General features: G+C 40.2%; 1 protein-coding gene across 2 annotated transcripts; it reads right to left on the bottom strand.

The window, feature by feature from the left end:
* Nucleotides 1-1,983: 1,983 nt before the first annotated feature.
* RIOK3 (RIO kinase 3) lies at nt 1,984-13,021 on the bottom strand. Of its 2 annotated transcripts, none has more exons than XM_041399325.1 (13): nt 12,762-13,021; nt 11,851-11,972; nt 10,886-11,031; nt 10,653-10,757; nt 9,989-10,098; nt 9,135-9,278; nt 8,114-8,241; nt 7,039-7,224; nt 6,332-6,491; nt 5,228-5,308; nt 5,050-5,139; nt 4,636-4,743; nt 1,984-3,545 (listed from the first exon to the last, which is right to left on the bottom strand). In XM_041399325.1, the coding sequence occupies exons 1-13, from the start codon at nt 12,825-12,827 to the stop codon at nt 3,444-3,446; spliced, it is 1,548 nt and encodes a 515-aa protein (XP_041255259.1). In that variant the 5' UTR covers nt 12,828-13,021; the 3' UTR covers nt 1,984-3,443. The 2 variants fall into 2 exon arrangements, with proteins under 2 accessions (XP_041255259.1, XP_041255260.1); XM_041399326.1 differs by lacking the exon at nt 12,762-13,021 and adding an exon at nt 12,192-12,691.
* Between the last annotated feature and the right edge of the window lie 4,282 nt (nt 13,022-17,303).

The following is a 17,303-nucleotide window of genomic DNA, read 5'->3' as shown; positions in this document are numbered from 1 at the left end:
CGGGACGCTCCCGCCTTAAAGGCGCAGCGGCCGGGAGAGGGGTCAGGATCAGGAGCGCCGCTGGGAGAGGCCGGGAGTAGGGATGCGTCCGGCGGTTCTGAACGCCAATGTATGAGAGGTGTCAGTGAGCCTAACAAACGGAAACAGCAAGCTGGGAAGCTGCAAAATCGGCCTCAGGAAAGGCGTGAGTGCTGGCAAGGTGGTAGAGAAGAAAGACGTGGAATGAGCATAGCGTTACAGTGCGGGAACGCGTTGCAAAGATTTAGGAGGGCACGTGTTAGAGGAGGGAAATAAGGGAATTAAGATGCCAGGGTAAGCTCTGACTCCAACTGGTGTCACTTCTCAGGGCATTGCTCTAGCTGTATCCTAGGATTTATTCTGCTTTTAAAAGCAAAGCTGGTGGAATTTAAAATGTTAGGCAAGCAAAACCACTGTCTTAACCAAGGCCACAGCAGCAGACTGGGGCTTTTGGCCCAGTCTTTTATAACGATTTTAAAACCAACAAACCTAAAACAAACCCAAAACTTTTATGTGCAGAAAAAAAAAGAAACAGCTGCTTCTGAGATCTGCCTTTATTTGTCCACAATTACTGCATCCTCACTGTCACTAAAATTGTGTGAGAATATCAATTATGTATTTGCTTATTGGTTTAGAAAGGAAAATTTAAAAAGGGGGGGGGAAGACTAAGACCATAACAATTTTAAAAATTTCAGATTAAAATGCAGTTTCAGCACGGTTTAGTATGGGAGAAATAGGAATTTAAGTACCAGATACCAACACAGTATCATGCAAACAACTGTTGGATGATTTGTGACCGAGTTAGTCCACCTGCACTAATTTTACATCAGATACTGAAGAAATTTCACATAAAGATACTAAAGTCACAACTGTGAATTACAGTAAGCTGTTTGTTCTGCAGAACCCTCCTGCATCATCAAACAATTCTGTTAATTGGAGATGACAAGTGTATCCAAAGCATTTGAAGTACCTTAAAGTTTATAATTTTTTACAAAGTAACAAAATTTATTGCATGTTAGCCAGAAGTTTAGTTAATCCAGGGTGAAAACTTATGAAACTCTACTGACATTTACCCTTTCTTACTTCTCTAAAAACCAGCATGGACATCCTACAATTGCAATAGAAACTGAGGTATCTTTGAGGAGAAATCAGCAGATGAGTAAATACACAATCACAATGTCTGATAGCAGTAAACCTTAATGGCTAATTTCAAAGCCAAGATTCTATTTGCCCAATAATAATCCTGGAACTTTTTATTTCAAAGGAGTCCAGGAAAATGTTTCTTTTAGCAAATTCTTGTTTTCAACTACTTGGAAACACGCCCAGGTGTCTTAAAATCTCAAATCAAATTCCTAAGCTAATTTTACTGCTGGAAGTGAAAATATATTAACATATATAGTGTAAAATACATAGTATATAATATATTTGGGTCCAGTAGCTTTAATTAGACTCAAGAAAAATTGCTTCATTTATTTGGGGTGTGTTTGATTTTCTTAAGCCTGTGCAAGACAGATTTTAGCAAGAAATTAAAAATTACAGTAACAACGGAGGCTTTGGCCCAAGCACAGAGATACAAGCAGGGGCCTGTTTCAAATAATAGCTCAAAAAACACTCTCCCTCTCACTTCCTGTTATTTCTGCCTTCTTCCTCCCTCTTGATGCAAATAGCTGTAGCAATCAAAAACTTCCTTGTACAAGAACATTTTAAGGCATTGGCAACTGTTCAGAGATTTTTTTTCCCCTAAGAAATGTTAAGAATACTAAAACTAGCTATAAACCAAGAATAGGACTTTTTTTTTTTTAAAGGCCTTCTCCTCTGAAGGAGATTTGGGTATCTTTGACAACAGCAGCTTGTAGTCTTCCTAAAGAGGTTAGCACTTCCCTTGCAGTATCTAGTCTGTCCTTTCCCTGATACTGTTATTTTGGGAAACTGAAATTTGAGAAATTCAAAACAGACTTAAGTATCTAAAAGACACAAGCTCCTTTATTTCAAAAACAAGGGGTAAATGCAAGATACTTATCTGATTTAGAAAAAGGAAGAGGATCCAAGTGTTGGGATGAAACTGTTCATGTAGTACCCACCCAAACAGTCATTTTTATATTATAGTAAGGAATTTGTGTGGTCCTACCCTAAGACTGCTCTAGTGAAGCACCAAGGATCAATGAAGGCCTCTGTGATGCAAAGAACCATGCAAAAATACCACCATAAGATCTTAAATTTTTACTTCACCACCAGTTTTCCAACAAAAAGAGATTAAAAAGTCACTTTCACAGCACACTGTGAGGTCACGTGTAGCATCACTATATTCTGCTTGATAAAGAGCAGCATCAGAAACTAGAAACCAGAAATCAGTTAAAAAGAAGTTGATTAGAATTCCTTAATTCCAAACTATCCCACCACATCAGTTCATCTTTAAATGTGCTTTCTGGAGAGAAATATCAGCAGATTTTTACAAGTTGCTGGAAAAAAAAAAAAGACTGACATTAAGAATAAATAAACTGTGGAAACAGCATCAGTCATCATTATTTCTAAACAAAGCTTTTTTTTGCTTACAGGTGCAAAAAGAATACTCAGATTTGTCTGTGATTATCTTTAGGGTAAGAACATTTGATGCTCCAAAATTATATTCTAGGTAGACACAGGATTATTATAGTTTTGGCTTGCACCAAGTTCTTGGAACCATTTGTGTATTCAGAGTGAAGCTACCTGAACTGACTCTTTATTATACATCACTGACTCAGGATTTCCTGGCACGTCACCAAGGAAGTCCTCTGCTGGTTGGATTTCAAAGATCTTTCCCATGTAATACCCAACAGTATTTACAGAGATAATTAGAGCCACATTCCCTGTACTTCAAATTAAAAAGTCCAGACTTTTGCATTTATATATTACTTTGCTAAATTAACATTTTAATATGATTGCAGTGCATAGTTTGCCTTCTCATTTTGCCCTTGGTGGAGATGGATGAAAGACTTTGTGTCCATAAACAATGTTTCATGAGTTTTCCAAGTTGCACTTGGAATAAAAAGAGAGGGACTCTTCTAGTGTGCTTTCCCACTAGATACTTCGGACAATATGGACGATTTTTAAATTTTTTTTTAGACTAAAAGATATGTAAGCTCTGAATCATGCAAAATACGACCATTTGAGCTACATTAATCTAATGTAACTGGGGAATTGGTGAAGTTGTCAGTCTGTTCAAAGTGGTAGTGACAGTCCATTCTCACAGTGCCAGCCTGATGTGTGGGACAAGTTAAAAAAAAAAGCAAACCACTGAGGCATCACCATATGCTTGCTGTGTTTTCCATTTTGGTATTCCCAGCCAACCACTAGCTTGACATTGGCAGTTGACATTTACCACTGCACCAACGTAGTTAGAAGCAGTAAATTTGTGTTTTGTTTTGTCAGCAGCTACAAACTCAGTGCTATTCATCATATATAGGTGGGTCTCCATCACTGGAAAACGTTGACAGTTTCTTTCCATGATTCTGCACGTGATCTTCATTCATCTTCTCCAAAGCTTCAATCTAGAGAGCCAAAAATAAAACCATGCTGAAATCATAAAACCATGCCAGCAGCAGAAAGCTTCTAAACAGCATTAAAAAGTAGCTTTTGAGGCCAGAGCAGGTATGTACAGTTGCTATTTCAGAGATTCAGTCACATGTAGCAGCTCAAATACAGCCAGGTACACCTTCAAACATCTGTTCTTAATAAGTTACTAAAATGAACAGCACTCCTTTACAGTTTGAAGCTATGTAACCAAAATGAACCAGTTTCAGGGAGGACCGGATGATTTTTTAAGACTTCAGCTGTGTTCCTCAAACGACAGAAGTGTGCCTTCCTCCAATGACACAGAGATCACGGAACTGTGTTCCCTTTATCTCTTTCTTACTTTGATCACCTGCCCCAGGAGTCACCTAATTACCAGCTCCCACCTACTCCATGCTGGACTAGCACAAACCTGCAATGTCATTAATAATTAGGGAGAGTAGAATTACCACATTGCCCTTACTTTAAGTACAAAATATGTGACATTTGATAACTTGTTTTGTTTTTTTTTAATCTGATATCAGGATGCAGGCCTTGAGGAGTTGCAGCCAAAGGTTGAAAACTAAAAGCCAACAGTCACCAAAGATTCCTAAGTCCATATTTACATTAGCATGATTTTAAGCTTCAAAATTAAAAATGCTGGCCTAAACTTTAAACTCAAATAAATTAACATTTAAACCATGAAAAATAAGCAGGAAAATAATAATTATTTTTAACCCAACCTTCCTTTTGTTGTACAACCTTTAATGTATGTAAGACAAGACAACAGCTTTTAAACTAAAACAGATCACTACATTTGCCTTAATGCTGAAATGAAGCAACTATATTCAACATGAAGTCTTTTCTGCTTGGGAGCAGGGAGATCAGGAAAGGGGGTGTAGAGGTCTGTCAGTCTGAGTTTCTGTAAACGTTTGTACTAGGTTGAAATACTCAAGGTTTTAAAAAGAGATGCAGAATGACTGCTGAAATTTTACTCATACCAATCACACAATTAATCTGGAAAGTTAAGGTATTATAATAGCTACCATAGCTAACCAAATTTAAATTGTTAGACAGAGAAAGCTATACCTCTGCTTGGAAGTCTACTTCATTGTCAGCTGTAATATTTAAACCTGAGACAGCATTGAAGAGTTCGCGCTCATTAAGTGCTTCTGCCACGCCTCCTTTCTGGAAGAACTAATCAATATAAAGAGCACACATTAAACACTTTACTGCACAGAACAAAATATTCCTTTGACTTTCTCCAGTTACTACATTTACCCAAAATTACATTTTTGTTTTTGTTGACCCACAGATAAAAAGTTTTATGAAAGAAGTTTTAAGTTCTAGCTGGTATAATTTTACTTTTCCACATTTTTTTCACTTTCAGAGGACACTATCAGCTTGGAAAACATGCAAGAGTAATCTTCTACATATCTAAGACAGCTTGTATCTTAGAAAACATGCAGCATAATAGAAGATTGTCAGACAAAGAGGTCCTACCTGTGCAACATTCCTACAGTCTCTGAACAAAAACTCAAGTCCATGAGGATGGGTTGGCTCCACAGACTGACTGACATCAATGAGCCAGACCTGTAGTCACAGAGAAATAGCAATTCGCTTTGTATTAGTATTTCACAGTAGATACAACTTTTCTCCCCCAAATTAAGAACAAACTCACCTTCCCATCATGCCAAAGCATGTTGTATTCACTCAGGTCTGCATGGACCAGGTTGCACTCCCTATACAACTGCTGCATCATCTGCAAGGAACCAAATGAATGAAGGAAATATGCTATACTCCAAATGAATATTGCTAGCATGACTTAAAAAAAAAGAAAAAAAAAGCCAGACCAACCCCACCTTTTCCTAATCACCCACATAATTTACATAATTTTTACCCAAGTCTTCAATACACTTTCATCCAGGGAATTGCAGTTTTGGCAAAGTGCCAGCAAACTAAGCTTTTATCACTGAGCTTAGCTTTGGCAAAGTCAGAAGAGCTACTCTGGTAAACTGAAGTCAGCTCTGCCAAGCAGTCCAAGTGCAGGAGACAGATAAGCACATTTGCTAAATACCTGTCATTTTCACTCCTATCACATGGGAAGGAAGCCTCACAGTTGTAGAGGTTGAGTCCTAAGCAGTACACAAATTCACTTAAGACACTTAAGAGCTGTGTTGCTCACTGGTCTCATTCATTTGAGACCTAGACCACTCCTGTTACCAAGCTGTGGGGCTGGTTACCTGGTTGGGTTTTTTTAATATCTATAACATAATAATGAGTAGACAGTTAGCAGCTGGTGTGTTTGAACCAAGCAGATAATAAGAAATTAAAGCATCCACCATGCAATATTCTAATTAATTCTCCAGTTTCTAGGTTTGCTGAAAAGGGGGCGGGCGATCCACTGGAGAGTGCTTAAGTATTGTAAATTAAGTGTTTGCTAAGCCCAGAAAGACTTCAGAGAATTTTCTAAACCACATACTGCTTCTGTAAAAGGAGAACTACTTGCTCACAATTCCTCTGCTGCTAAGCATCTGTTTGTCATCCAATTCCAGTATGTTTTCCACTCAGATTAAGATGAAATTTAATTGTATTTTTTTCAGTGCATAGTTTCTTACTGATTCTAAGTCACACATTAAACAGCAGCAAAATAAGACTTTGGACTTCGTATCTTGACAATTATGTAAGCATCCTGAAAAGTAAATATGTGCTCATTTGTCCTTACAGTTATTCCCTTAAAAGAAAATACAACCCAGAATTGGAGGAGAAATCAGCATCATCTTACATTAAGAATCTGATAGTAGGCCTTTTTCATATCTTCACTACTAAGTGTTACATCTTTTAGTTTAGGAGCTGGGACTTGATCCTGGCCAATGAAAGACATAACCAAGACGTGTTTCTTAAGGATAACCACTTGAGGACAAGGAATTCCTGCATTTTGCATTCTGTGGATCAGAAAATAGATACTGATTAAGAAAAACAGAACAAAAGATTCAAAGTCCCCAAAGTTCTAGTTCGTGCTATCTCATTTGCAGTCTGAGAGCTTTGTGAAAAACCTGATCCAGAGTAAACAAAGTCTTTGAAATAATTAAAAAAGGAATAATTATACATATTGCACAGTATTTTACACAGGAAAATTCAAATTCTCAAGTTATAAGTTAACCTAAAAATGCTCACTAAGTACTAATGACTTTTACGAGAACCTGTTAACTTCATGAGCCTGTAAATTCTGCTCCAAAATCACTGAAGATGCTGACACAGCTTATTAAACTGTAAAAAGAACCTGTTAACTTCATGAGCCTGTAAATTCTGCTCCAAAATCACTGAAGCTTATTAAACTGTAAAGAAAAGCCAGGGGCTTACTCAATCTGTGCCAGGTTGTATATTATTTTAGCCTAAAAGTTAAATACCCAGACACAGAGTACCTTCCTTAAACAGAGAACAGGAAACTGACAGGCATTTGGCAACTACACTTTCTTTTTCTTTCTTTACCTTGTTAAGTTATGCATTTCTTTCTCAGCCCACATACGAATAATTTTTCGTGGATTCAATTTACTGAAGCGGTCTTTAAACCTGTAGTCATCCTTAATGTATTTGTCACGGTTCTTGAATTCATTAAGAGTTGTTTTAAACACTTTGATGGCACATTCTGGAGGAATAACTTTATCTTCAGTTGCACTGCTCATGGAAAAAGACAAATACATAACGAAGTTAACTATTCCCATATTTACAAGCAAATGCACGAGTTTGGGTTTTTATACATTACAACATACAGCAATTTTTAATATAAGAGAGGATCTAATTTTCTATCACATTTAGAAGCAAACTTAAGTTTATAACAATTCTATGATTAAACTTACATATGAATATTTGGGTTTTGGCATTCTGATTCCAAGTTGCTTATCAGATAGGTTACCTCTCCTGATTTGTTAAGTCACATCTTTTCTCCCCAATTCCAACCTTGCCTCTTGACATCTCTAAATACATTATCTGTATTTGAGTTTTATTAGTACTTTCTCAAACATCACTGGTTTAAAGTCAGTTAAACACAATGCAATTGCCATAATGCACTCTAATCCTTCCAGTATGGCAGGAAGGATTGAAGAAGTGAGCAGCATCCCAACACTATTCTCAACCTGAAAGCAACAAACAGCACCTCCACTGAGCTGCAAATATAGAGCTGGCAATAGACAATCTCTGTATGGAAAGACACCCTTCAGGTAGCCCAAGATCCTCACAAGAGCTCTGTGGTTTGGGGCACGTCAGTGGAAAGAGCATCTCAAAAATCTCAAGATATCTTTTTTATAAAAAGAGTACATATTTTTCCACAGAAAGGCATGGTGCATTTGTCCCCATTCATTAATAGCCTCCAGGAGGAAAGTGGGGATTTCTTTACTTTATGATTGGTATCATTTGGTTTTCAGATTTTATTATCTCCACATACATGAATACAACCTTTAAGTCTCAGAAATAAAAAGGTGCAGATGTATAAATATTTTTGTGTTTTCTGCTTTTTAAATCAGCTCTTGTACTTAAAGCTATCATCAGTAACAAACAATATACTCACTTTCCTCCATAGGCATGAAAAACAACAGATTCTTTTCCCGTGCTGATGCAGCCTGTGATGGTCTCCAGCATCCCAGAATTGACCATCTTGTACAGAAGTAAACGTGTTTTAGGATCCACTGCTTTCTCCTATAAGAGATGAATAAGATTAATAGGAAAGACATGAATACTCAATTCAATAAAGCAATTCTTTGCTTTACCATGAGTTCAGAATATTTATATAACACAAGAACTCAACTAAGTGGAAAGAATAATATATTAATAAAATTTCTCTCAAATGACAGAAGGGAGAAAAAAAAAGCCAAACCAAAATAAACATCTGAAGCAAACAAAATCTGCTTCAGGACTGATTTAATGATTTAATATTCTTAGTTTCCCATCAGCTGTGCAGCACATAGAATATTTTACTAATTGCACATATAGACTGTGGCTCAACAGCACTTTCTACAGTGTTTTCAAGACTCCTTTATAAATCATGAATCACAATATCCCAAGTATTATATTTCTTTGATAGAAGTAACAATAAAGCAAAGCAAAACACAAACTTAAAGGAGTCCACATCAGGAATTCCCAGAGGCCCTACTTCAAACTCACCCATACAGTCTACCAAGTAAACTCCTAAATTATTAGGTCAGTTGGTCACCTCATGCTCCTGAAACTTGTTATGAAGACAAATATTTGGAGCCATATGGTTCAACACCAGAGGATTAGTCCTCTGGATGTTTCTATAAATAACTTCCAGGCAGCATCGTGTTTGATTAAGAGGCAAGTTTAGAAAGACAAAGAGAAAAAAAAAAACCACTAGCTGCTTGCTCTTTCTTCAACATGGTTCTCACAGTAATGCAGCTCAAACAAAGAGCCTTTTTCTAGTAGGAGCTGGCTGATACCATTTCCTTCAGCAACGTTAGCATAATGTTGCTTAGCTGTTTTACTAAAAATGGAATGTTGCAAGAAGTTGCCCAGCAGAGTTTAGCTATTACACAAGATAAGGAGTAGATAGAGAGACTTTATTAAAAACATACAGCAGTGGAGTGCTCCTTCTTCTCATGGAGCCTTGCACTTCGACGTTCCTCAGAGTATGCATGCTGTTTTAAGGCATTGAAGACTTGATTTGATAGCTTTAAGTCCATCCCAATTCCATCCCCAACTTGGAATTCAGGTGCAAACTACAAGCAGAAATAATAGGAATTTAAGCATTGTTACTAGCAGATGCCAAAAGTTGGCACAAAATTTCTCATCCTGATTTGGAAAACCTCATGATAGATTTGGACCTACGTGAAACCCACTTTTTTAACATAATGACAACATTGCACAAACACACTGCTTTAAACTCAGAACTCAAAGTTCTGCCCAAATTGATATGAGATTACCCAACATCCTGCAAAAATAGCACTTGCAGCATCTCCTTATTTACAGAAGCTGCACCAGTTACCTTAAAAACAATGAAAGGTATGTACTAAAGATAAACAGACTGAAAAGCTGTAAGTCAAACAATTGACTGAAAATAAGTTACTTGGCTTATCAGACAAAATTAATTAGAAGAAAGATTACACAACATCTATCCTTTTCAAAAATAGCTTTCGTGTTTTATTTGCTTGTGTGCCAGACTTGCTGATAGTTTTGTTTACCCAAAACAGTTTTGTGCAAATTCTTGAATTGCTCAATAACAAACTACTTTTAAACAGAAAACCCACAAAACTCAAACTGCCAATGTGAATAATCAATAAAGCAAAGACTGCATTGCTTTCATCCAACAGGGAAAAAATAAAAGTCAGAACCCTACCCAGCAGCACTGGTGGACAAGCATTAGTTCTTTGGCTGAACTGCAGCATTCCAGTTTTACACACAAAATAAGCTTCCCTAAGTTTTCACTTACATTTTCCATGCGAGCAGTGTTTTTTCTTCCACATACCACTTCATCATGTTTTGTAGTAATGTCTTTTCCTTTTCCTATGAAACCCCTTCTTGGTGTAGTAGTAGGTTTATCTGCCAGCAGTGAGAAAAAGAAACCAAACTTTACATCTAAACAGACATAACCAATGCTCATAGAAGTCACACAATATCCACTAAACTAATATAATTTTATTTATAAAACAGAATAAATTCCTTCAATTGTATGATCTTAATACAGTCTTCTCCTATCCCAAGCATGACAGCTTCTTTGGCTATATTACAACTTACTTCTCTATCTTCTCTGGGGTGTCAGACACATTTCTGGCATGCTACAACAGGAGTATTCAATATCATTTGCAGATGATATGTAACCATATCATCCAAATGTAGATGACAGATGAGCACATCCCACAATACTTCCCATGTACACTGGTTATTTTACCAGATTCAGCCACTGAAGCCAATATACTGGCAGACAGAAGCCTGAAGTTACCCACCCAACCTCCTGCTGACACCTCCAATTGAGGTGACCTGATTTTAAATGTAGCTGGTGTCTCTCCTTACATTAAAACAAGACCTAATTTAACTCTGTCATACTCTCAGGTCTATTGGCTGAAGAAATTGTATTGCCTAAAGCTGTCACATACCTGCTCTGTATGGATCATGACGGGTATCCTGCCAATCAACCTCATCCTCTGAGCTGTCACTGTCATAGGGATGCACCTTCCGATAATTTTCAAAGGATATGGAGACTTGAGAAACAAAACAAATAAGCATGTCTGTGATTATCAGGGATTTGCTACTTCCTCACAGCTCTGCCAATTTAAGCTAAGTGCCAAGAATAGCTCCAAAGCAAAAATATTGCTTCTGATGAAGGTACCTTTGCTATCTCCATTGATCTTCTTCTCTTCACGCCGAAGCTGCGCATCGTATTCCCTGTCAAATTCCATCTGCAGCATCTGAGCTAGCATTAGATCACTAGAAGTGTCAATATTTTCTCCTGTAATAAATGGTCCTTCAGCAGCACTACATAAGATGAAAACAGGAATTTTAAAAAAATTGAACACAGCAATCTAAGCGGAAACACTGCTTTACACCACTTTCCCACTCTATACAACAGACTTCATGCAGAGCTGACAGAAAGGAATGGATCTCAGCTGTCTGCCTCCTCTTCAAGCCAACACTAAATATTAATAGATCATGACTTCATTTCTCTTTGCCACTCATTTACGATGCAAATTTTACTTAAATATTTGCTTGTTTACCATTCAGCAAGAAGCATTAAGCTCTATTTTTAAGATGTCCTTCAGAAAAGAAAAAAAAAGAAGGCATACAGGTGTATGCACGTGTATACCTATTTATATGTTTAAAACAACCCAAATAGTGTTGCTTTGTTCTGCTTCACAGAAAAGATAGCCAAAATTTGTACAATTTTGAAACTAGTAAGCTCTTGGCCTTTGTTTAGAGCTTTCAGGTAGTGGGAGGATACAGGTGATATACCTGATAGTTCTCAAAATAACATTGTACACTGTTGACAACAGTTCCTAAAAGGGTAGAAAAACCCCATTTCTGACACGTCTCTAAATATAGCTTACAGACTGCATTAACACCCCCAGAAAATGCAAAGAAAACATCAATAAGGAAGGATGAGCATCAGAGAATCTAAGGAAGACTTTTAGCTGGGGAAGCCATCTTCACTGAGGAAGATCAGAGGAAGTAGAGTTAGGGGCAACAGGCAAATAATTTACTACATTGCTATGCACTGCGCACATTGTAAGAAAATGCACAAGAGAGAGAAGATGGCATCACAACTACGGAGATTACTAATCCAGGACTTAAACTTACGCAACCACTTCGGGAAAAGCAGCATTTTCTTCTTCCAGCTGCAATTCTTTTGCCAGCTGTTCACTCATTACATCAGCAAGAGAACATGATATTGATGTTGTGCTAGGGGTTCCCCACGGACACTGTAAATAAACATTTTATTCAAGTCAGCAAGACTTGTGCAGTGGCAACACAATAATCAGGATAATTAGCTATTGCTGGCTCCAAAATAAGCTCATGTAATCTTGTAAGGGCTCTTCTACAGATAGTTGGGGAACCACTCAAAGAGTAGAAACTCTTTGTAGAAAGAGTAGAAAAGAGTTGGGAGAACGGGGGTTGAAAAATTGTTGATAGTCACTTACTAATGAAGGACAAAAAGTCAGTTTGTCAGTGCCGGTACCCTCTGAAGACAGGGGTAAAGCTTCCCCAGGAGGTTTTCATACAAGCAGACACACAAGCTATGTAAAACTTCTTTTGGAATAACCCAACAGCAGTGGCTTACGCACAGCTTCCTCCCCCGCTCCCAGAGCCCTGAAAGGTCAGCCATGGTAAAACACGCCACCTCAAAACCGCAGAGGGACACAACACCTCGCTCGGGGAGGCGGGGGCTGGGGAACGACGAACGAAGCCAGCCGGAACTCGCTGCCTACCGCCGGGATAACCGAGCTCGCCCAGCTCGGACACCCTCGGAGGGAAGCAGCTCAGTTATCAGGCTGTCACAACAGCTCTCACCACCAAGGAGATAGCTGCCGGTAGCAACAAACCGCGCTGGGGTCGCTCTGCCGAGTGACCGTGACGCTGGCGGTGCTGGCACCACCTCGCAGCGCCTTCTCCACGGCCTCGGTGCTTCTCCTCCTGCTCCTCCTGCTCCTCCGGCTCCCCGGAGCCCGCACACGTCGGGCGCGGCCCCGCGGTGCCGGCACAGCGCTCACCTTGCTCTGCCAGGCGGGGCCCGGCCCGGCGTCGGGCGCGGCGGCAGCGACTCCCACCGAGTCCATCGGGCACGCAGGGGCGGGCGGCGGCAGCAGCGGGCTCTCTCCGCGGGGCAGCAACGCTCCCACTGCGAAACCTTCCGGGTCCTCCGCGGTTCCCCGCGGCCGTCAGGCGGCCCATTGGCCGGGGGTGACCCGCCTTTCCGGTGATGTCACCGGGGCGGCCGCGGCCTCGCCGGCGGCGTGCGGAGCCTGCCGGCGGAACCCCCGCCCGGCCGCCCCTGCCCGGGGCTGAGGGACTGCGCCGGGCTGGCGGTAACGCGAAAGGGAGAAATTTAATATCTGACGTTTGTTTTTTGCCTCGGGAAGTAACCAAGGGTACGGTGGGAAGAAAAAAACTCCAACAAATCAAACAGTAAGCCAGCGGCAAAACAAACGGATGAAATGCAGGGTGGTGATGGAGTCACCATTCCTGGAGGTGTTTAAGGAAAGATGGGATGTGGCACTCGGAACACATGGTCTAGACCACTTGGTGTTTGGTCATAGACTGGACTCAGTCTCAGAGGTCTTTTCCAACCTAATTGATTCTGTGAAATGAAATAGTTGGCATTTGTTTTTATTACAGGAAGTAACTGAGGGAACAGGAAAAAAATACAACAAATTAACCAAACCATAAGCAAACACATTAATTTTATCCCAGTCCTGTAAGTCACTGTAGATATAAATTGAAATACTTTGTGTGTGACCTGCTGCCTTTTACATCTCAGTTTTATATGTAATGTTTATCTGGAACATAGTATTGTGACTAAAATGCCCTATTTCCAGGACAGCAACAATGGGATAGTGTTTTGCTACGACACATTAGGTCTACTTGGCAAGTTTCCTTAAAGGAAGGAAGCAATGCCTAGAAATCTCCTCTGGCTGGCTCGTCACAATCTGTTGAAGGTATCTGTCTGCAATCAGACAAATGTGCTGTCACAGTCACTGGTGATAATCTGAAAACCAGCCTAGGAAAGCTGGGTAGCTGCAAGGGCAGAATTGGTAAGGGGTTCTGTGGCATCCCCCATCCTGCCTGGAGTAAGTTCCCTATTTTACATCTAGCAAAGCCCGTGCTGCCAGGCAGGCCCAGTAAAGGCCATTCATATCAATTCTCAGCCATGCAAGAATCAGCTTAGTCGGCCAAAGTTCCTCTTTATTTGTCCTTAGCAACCTGCAGTGACGTAACATGATCTCCTCAGACACTGTTCCAGAGTTCATTACCCTAGAAAGTTCCCAGCTAAAAGACAGACTGTTTGGAAGAGGGTAGGGACCCAGGCTGTAACACACAATCTGCAGGCATGACACAGGCTTGTGCCACGAAGGCATTTTAGGATCATAGAATCATTTAGGTTGTAAAAGACCTTTAAGATCATCAGGTTCAATGGTTACCACAGCGCTGCCAAATGCTGGCGAGAGTGGCTTTGTGTGTGGTGCAGTACCAGCATGTTTCTTATCCTCTCTGCACTTAGCCCTGGTGAAAAGAGATTATTTCTTTTGCTTTGCAGCTGCCTTTTGGGGTATGAAGATTACTGTCATGCTCCCCTCTATCTTCTTTGTCTAAAATTAACAGTTTTATATATGAGCAGAATATCAAAGCAATGTCCTGCTGCCTGGGAAAAATCATTATTCTTGCACAGTTGCACAAGCACTGATTAAGAAAATGAGTTTTGGTAGGTTTTGATTCAGAAAGAACAGTAACTAAATATTCTTATGTCTTGTTATTCAGTTTTTAAGTTTTTTAAGTTTTCAAAAATAAGTCTTCTACTTTAGTCTCTTAAATATTTCCTGATTAGGCATTGATCCCATGACCTCTCGTATGAATGGATAAAGCTTTGAACTGAATTGTGTTAAAAAGAAATGTTCTGTGAAATTATGTGTAAACAAAATAATTTGCGACACATTCATACCTCCCAATAAAAATAGTTAAAAATCTAGATAGAGCAGGAACTTCCCTTCATATTATCAAAATAATTCCAAAGCTGCATAGTGATTACTTTGTATCTAATACAAGTCAGTCCTGATAAACAACATTAGCAGAAATTTACATCTTCATCACTGCAAGTGGCATACAAGAATTCAAACCTGCCTCTTTATTTGGCTGTAAGAAAATATATCATCTTTGCCCAAGTCTCCCACTTGTACTAAGAAATACTGCAAAAAGCTCAGAGATATCACTGTAATATTTGGTATGAAAGTGATACCCCACTGTAACAAAAAGTCAAAAGTACTCTTACTGCATGCTTACATTAGTCTTTGTCGATATCCGTAAACTTTACTTACTCTTTTTTAAAGCTTTACAGGCTGAATTTGTGGCACAATGCAAAGTGTGCCTTTGTTTGCCAAATACCCATTTGACATTTGTACATAAACAGATGCTCTGCTAAGTGGAAATGCTGTATCACTCACCCTGCCATCTCTAACACGTCCATTACAGTGGCTCATCAGTGATCTCTGTGAGCCTGGATGGACCAAACATTTCAGCACTGGAAATTGATGTCTGTGTTGGGCCACTGCCTTACAACCAGATAGGATCATGTCTGATGCACCAAAATACTTGAATTTACCTTGGTGCAGGTCAGCTGTTCAGCTGTTGCACTCTATTGACCTTGTCTGTTGAGCATAAATGTAGCAGGTTAGACAGGCTCATTTTATGACCTGGATTTGCCCACTTAGTGCCTCCCTCCCTCCTGCCCTAGTTTAAGCCATGCTCATAAATAAAGTTCCTTATTTATGCTGCTTTGCTCTGTCCTCTAAAAAGAGGGTGTACATGCACAGAGAGTGCTCTGTACTTTGTGTTACCTAAACAAAGTCAAGGTAAGAACTGCAAAGATAGGGCCTTGCTAATACCAGGAGTGGGAAAAACAAGGCTTACCTATCGTTGATAATAAAAGATCACCCAGTAACCGAAGGTAAGAACTGCAAAGATAGGGCCTTGCTAATACCAGGAGTGGGAAAAACAAGGCTTACCTAGGCCATAATAAAAATCACCCAGTAACCATGACCTGACAGGGCGTTTCTTTTCACCTGCCTGGGATATTTATAGTTCACACATCACCAGTGAATCATAGAATCATAAAATAGTTGGCTGGAAGGGGCCTTTAAAGTTAGCCATCTAGTCCAGCCCCCTGCAATAAGCAGGGGCTTCTTGTCCTGAATGTGAGTTTCAGACAAAATTTATTAGGGAAGCCCTCCCATTGAGCCATGAGGTGCAGAAAGGACCCCCTTTCTTCATAAATTCCTGCTCAGAGAGGAGCCAAGGTACAGCTGAATTCAGTCTTAGCCTCAGACTGTCAGTGGTTTAAGTTTAAGAAACTATAGAGGTGTGATTGAACTTTTGTACAACTTTGTCCTGTAGGATAAATGATGGCAAACCAGATCTATTTGTATAAAAATGAATGATATATTATGATAAATTATTAGACAAAGAGATCTTACTGAGAATTACTTACTACGCACTATAGAAGAAAAATCTACTGGGATAGAATGGTACAGTGCACTCTATCAAAGCAACAATATTGAAACAATTCTATTAAAACTAGCAGAAAGAAATAGTTATTAAAGCAGAGATTGATGTTATTCACCCATGCCAATGACCATGGGCAAAATCTCTTTCACTCAGCTGTAAGGAATAACTTTGAGGGGTGTCCCCACCCAAAGGAGGAATCTTCATGTACACTCCAAGAAGGAAGATGTGAGAAGAACCTAACCATATGGAAATGGATTGGACTTTTATAGTGTACAGTGACTGACTGTCAGTCATATACCTCCAGGTCAGCTTAGCATCCTGTCTGCCAAATCTTTACCTCACGGTCAGGATGCTAATTTGGGGTTAATGGGTCAGACTGGTGTTGTCATAATTCAACACCATAACCAGCTTGATGCCCTCTCTCAGTCCACCTAATAGCCTTGTAAATAAGGCATTGTCCAAGTTGCTTGACCACATTCCAGGGCAGGGTATCCTGCTAAACGTCTTCAACTAGACCAGGTTGCTCTGAGCCCCGTCCAGCCTGGTTTTGGCCACCTCTAGGGATGGTGTATCCATCACCTGTTCCTGCGTCTCACCACCCTCGCTGTAAAAAAATACCTTCCTTACATCTAGTCTAAATCCGCCCTCTTTCAGTCTAAAGCTATTCCCCCTACAACTACATGCCCATGTAAAAAGTCCCTTTGCAGCTCTCTTGCAGGTCCTCTTTAGGTACTAAAAGGTGTAAGGTGCCTCCAGAGCGTTCTCTTCTCCGCGCTCAACATCCCGAACTCTCTCAGCCTGTCTCCACAGGAGCGGTGCTCCAGCCCTCTGATGATCTTTGCCTCCCTCCTCTGGCGTTGCTTCAGCCGGTCTTTCCCATGCCTAGTGCCTGGGAGCTGGGCGCAGCACTCCCGGTGCGGTCTCACAAGGGCAGAGGAGGGGGGACAATGTCCTCGCTCCCCGGCCGGTCACGGTTCGGCCGCTGCCTCCTGGGCCGCGGCTGTGCCCGGGCTGCGGCGCTGCCGGCCGCTCCGGCC

The sequence above is a fragment of the Onychostruthus taczanowskii genome, unplaced genomic scaffold, assembly GCF_017590055.1.
Source record: "Onychostruthus taczanowskii isolate IOZ18803 unplaced genomic scaffold, ASM1759005v1 scaffold16, whole genome shotgun sequence".
Classification (NCBI taxonomy): Eukaryota; Metazoa; Chordata; class Aves; order Passeriformes; family Passeridae; genus Onychostruthus; species Onychostruthus taczanowskii.
Note: the sequence above shows the minus strand (reverse complement) of the source record. Positions and strands in the feature narration are given on the sequence as shown.

Excerpts from the sequence above, each read along its gene's own strand:
- RIOK3 (XM_041399325.1), bottom strand. The coding sequence starts at position 12,827 with ATGGACTCGGTGGGAGTCGCTGCCGCCGCGCCCGACGCCGGGCCGGGC. Across the intron at positions 10,758-10,885 it reads GATCAATGGAGATAGCAAAG|TCTCCATATCCTTTGAAAAT; the intron begins GTACCTTCATCA and ends TTGTTTCTCAAG. Across the intron at positions 6,492-7,038 it reads GAAATGCATAACTTAACAAG|AATGCAAAATGCAGGAATTC; the intron begins GTAAAGAAAGAA and ends TCTGATCCACAG.